This window comes from Anneissia japonica, unplaced genomic scaffold, assembly GCF_011630105.1.
Source record: "Anneissia japonica isolate Jap-2015-1 unplaced genomic scaffold, ASM1163010v1 scaffold24_len2511860_cov200, whole genome shotgun sequence".
NCBI classification, from domain to species: Eukaryota; Metazoa; Echinodermata; class Crinoidea; order Comatulida; family Comatulidae; genus Anneissia; species Anneissia japonica.
In genome coordinates, this window is record NW_022730786.1 from 29,488 (window position 1) to 33,541 (window position 4,054).

At 36.6% G+C, this 4,054-nt stretch overlaps 1 protein-coding gene across 1 annotated transcript in view; it reads left to right on the forward strand.

The window, feature by feature from the left end:
* LOC117115053 overlaps positions 1 to 3,437 on the forward strand; it is a 6,558-nt gene extending 3,121 nt beyond the window's left edge. Inside the window, exons 3-4 of the mRNA XM_033258704.1 lie at positions 181 to 2,639; positions 2,879 to 3,437. Coding sequence (XP_033114595.1) covers positions 181 to 2,639; positions 2,879 to 2,902 — 2,483 coding nt within the window. The 3' untranslated portion in view covers positions 2,903 to 3,437. The remainder of the gene's footprint in view (positions 1 to 180; positions 2,640 to 2,878) is intronic.
* Positions 3,438 to 4,054: the final 617 nt, after the last annotated feature.

Here is a 4,054-nt window from a genome sequence, read left to right on the forward strand (position 1 = left end):
TGGTTCTTGTTCTGCTGTTCACAGGATTGATACCCTAATGGTAAAGTCGAGCGGTCAAGGGTCAAAAGTTTCCAATTTAGCAAGAGGGCACCATTCATGCCTTATTACAGAATTTGCACGCGTAAATCGCGGAGAACGCTATCTTGTGTTTATAAGATCTTTGCTATGAACGTTCAGCAGCATGGTGGGCAGTATCGCATGTGGAAAAAACAAATAAAATCAAAACTTCCAAAACGAACAACAGATATTGGAGAATAATTGTTGAAGATGTATTTTTCCCGGTTTTAATATGTATTCCAATAATGATACTTTTTAAATTTTTAGTCTTTGGATTTGGTTTTATTGTATGGGTATATATTATTAGCTTAATGTCTATAGTTGACATTCACTCTGCATACCGTTTTGGGTGCGGATTTGCTTTCCCGATTGTGATCATTGATGGAGCATATATGGAATTAACGTATTTTGACCACCAATTACGAGATATGGAAACAGATGTACTAATTAATATTGTTAAGACAGTTATATTGTACGGAGCATTTAGTATTGTAACTGGTTTCATGGCAGTTGCTGGTGGGCGGACTGGTGTCTGCGTAGCACTATGTTTTATGGTTCACCCACTTCAAAAAGATTGTTCGTATACAAAGATCATGGAAACTGTACACACGTCTTATTTAGAATTCATACTTTCGATGTTAGTACCCGGTTTGTCTGTTCTTGTTTTTAAAAATGTTCACGTTAAATTCTTGCAATTAAGGTGGATAAACTATGTATTTATTACCGTATTTCTTATCATAAAGTTTGTTATTGTAAGTATTTACATTGGATGGTATTCCTTGCAATTACTCAAGTGTTTTATTATCGTAGTGGTTGTCGGATTGACATTGACTGGCTGTATGCTTGCAATGAAATGTACTGCGTATGGGTACGTAACTCAAAGCTACATCATCAAAAAAACAATTGGTTTTATTTTCGGTCTATGCATGGCAAAATTGGTAAAATGGGAATTTAGAGACTTCACCGTTCTATATTTAGACGAACATCAACAGACATCGATCCAGATTCATTTGTTTCCGGTTTTGGTATATATCGTCCCATTAATATCCTTTATTGTGTATGAATGTTTAGCATACATTAAAGTCAGGAATACATTGGATGTACCCCTATCGCATATTTGCCAATCTTTGAAAGCACAGTTTCGTAATGAATCCTATTTAGATGCTAGACTCAGTTTATGGGACTTTGCAGGACAAAAGATATACTATAACACACACCACCTCTTTATGCCGAAGCAAGGTGTGTACTTGATTCTTTTTAACGCCGCTGAAGCTGTTAGAAATCCTGAAAAACAAATCAAACGCTTAAAGTTTTGGCTGCAATCAGTTGCTATGCATGCAGAAGTCGGAAATGTTGTGGTTTTACTTGTAGGAACACGACGGGAAAGTGTTCGTGACATGAATTCTCTGTTAGATTTCTCAAGACTGGCAAAGGTACATCTCTACAAACGTTTCTCTAAGTTTATTGCGTTTCATCCATCTGGAAATATGTTGTTTTACGTCGAAAACGCGCTAAACAAGGACGAAGAAATCAAAACGTTACGAAAAGTAATCCACAACGAAATTACAAATATGAAGTATTTTCATGAAAAGTTTTCAGTAAAATATCTTTTGTTCAACGAAATATTGAATAAGTTTCGCCTAAAGAAATCTATTATAACGAGCTTGGATACCATTTCAGAGGAAGCAAAAACGGCATGTGGTATAATGCCACAGAATGAGTTGCGCCAATTCCTGAACTTTTTTGACAAATCTGGTGATGTTATATATAAAGAGCATGATAAGGTACTCCAAAATTACGTAATTTGTGACCCTCAGATGCTTGTTAGCATTTTGATACACTTAGTTAATGTACCTGCACTTCATAAGAGAAATCGAAAAGTAGCCGATTATTGGCAGAGATTGGAAGACACAGGAATCGTTGACAGCAGGTTGATCGAGGATATCTGTCGGGAAGAGGGGATCTGGACAATGTATCCTTATGTTATTCGTTTCTTAGTAGGAACACACCTACTGTTTCCGCTTAATGTTGCTGATGAAATCGATCAGGTTGGCATATTTTGTCTTTCGTGTCGACTGCCAAAGGTCACTCTGATGTCAACTTTGTGGAACTACAATGACCAATCGCAAGATATCTTTTATTTTGACTTTGGGGAAATTCTACCAGAGTGTATGTTTTTGCGCCTTATTGCTAAGTGCTGTGAACGTTTTACTTGGGAGAAGATCTATTACGATGCAGCAAGATTCAGGACCAGTAAATCATGTCTATTATTCATCAGCGCAAATGTAGTATCTGAGAATAATTCATATGAGAGAAATCTGATCAAAGTTGCAGTACATAATGACGACCAAACCCAGGTCACCTATGTTCTAAACAAATTGATATCCTTTACTGCAGAGATAATAAATCGTGATTTCAACTCTGACCACAGGGAACAGTATACATGTGGACCTAAATGCGAGAGGTGTAGTTCCGTAGAAGGGAAAATGTGTTTGGTGAATCTTATAACGCCTTGCAATGATGTCACTACATTGGATGGCTATAGACCAGACCTCTATCACATGGTTTCACTTGAGCCGAAGGTATTATTACTCAATATTACTTTTCATAGGCACAATTATTCCAAAGACATTTATCAGTAGTAATCTACACAACCAAAGTTATGTACCATGTTATAGACAATATTTTAACATTCATTACAGTAAACCTGGTAATAGACATGAAAATATCTGGAACGGCTGGCTCTAGCGGTTCAGTTTCTAAAAAAACGACGGACAAAGCAATTTTACTAACGAAATTAAATGTATATATTTTTTTACAGCTCAGTTTCTCCTGTAGTCATTGATTGTCGAGAGTGTCCCAGCTGATGATTTGTGCTGATGATTTATGGCCGTTAAATACTACAACAAAGTCCATTAATTTATTCATCAAAAACAAAATCTAACACGGAATTTATTCAATGTAATTCACTCGAAATGCAATATCTTTTCGCTTTTTGTATGATCCATTCAACAGTCACCCTCATGTTTCTTGAAAACACGTCAGATCTCTTTTCATGTTAGGCCTATCTATGACTACTTTTAATGCTGTAAATTATAACTATAGACTATGTATGTTTTAATTTGACTGTATATAGGCCTAGTCAGATCCTTGTAGAAACACGTACACGTAAAATATTTTTTTTATTCATTCTTTATTCAATAAATATAATAGAATGGAACATACATCCGAGGTCACCGCTTGTAGGACCAAGCATATCCAGGGCGCAACAATGCAAACAACAAAAGTTGCAGAAACATTTAAAATCAGTCAGTAAACCAGTGGCGTAGTCAGAATATTTTTGTAGGGGGGAGAGCAGTGTGGGTCCGTGATATTATGTGGGGAGGGGGAACAAGTGTTCTGATCGAAGCGAGCAACAAAATGTTGGGGGCCTGAGGCCGCGAGGGGCCCCCGGTGGCTATATGGCTATATGGCTAAATGGCTATCTTGCGTGACAGCCCGTGTGGTCTCAAATAACAATGTATAAATCAAGTGAAATTTCTATGGAATTAAAGAATCAAAATGAACATCATATTGTTTTATAGCTCTTTATTCATTATACAAAACATAAACCATGATGAAACTATTGTATTTTGTATCGTAATACGAATTACAGTTAAATTCTAGAAACATAGATAACCGGGAACGGGATTGTACTTTAGCCATTTTAATTTTAATTAGCTACAAGAAATACTCTTGAGTTTGTATAAATGCATGTGATTGCCAATATGTATAGGCCTACTGTACTGTAAACTAAAACTACACAATATAAATTAATCATGTAGAAATGTCAATGAACCTCATTAGCCACCTCGGGGTGGGGGAAGCTGGGGAGGGGGAAGGTCAAAATCTGGGGTCCCTGGCCCCTCCTGCCCCCTGGCTACGCCACTGCAGTAAACTATTACTTACAGATAAAATTTGGAGGACATGATTTCATTATTATTATAGACAGCTATAA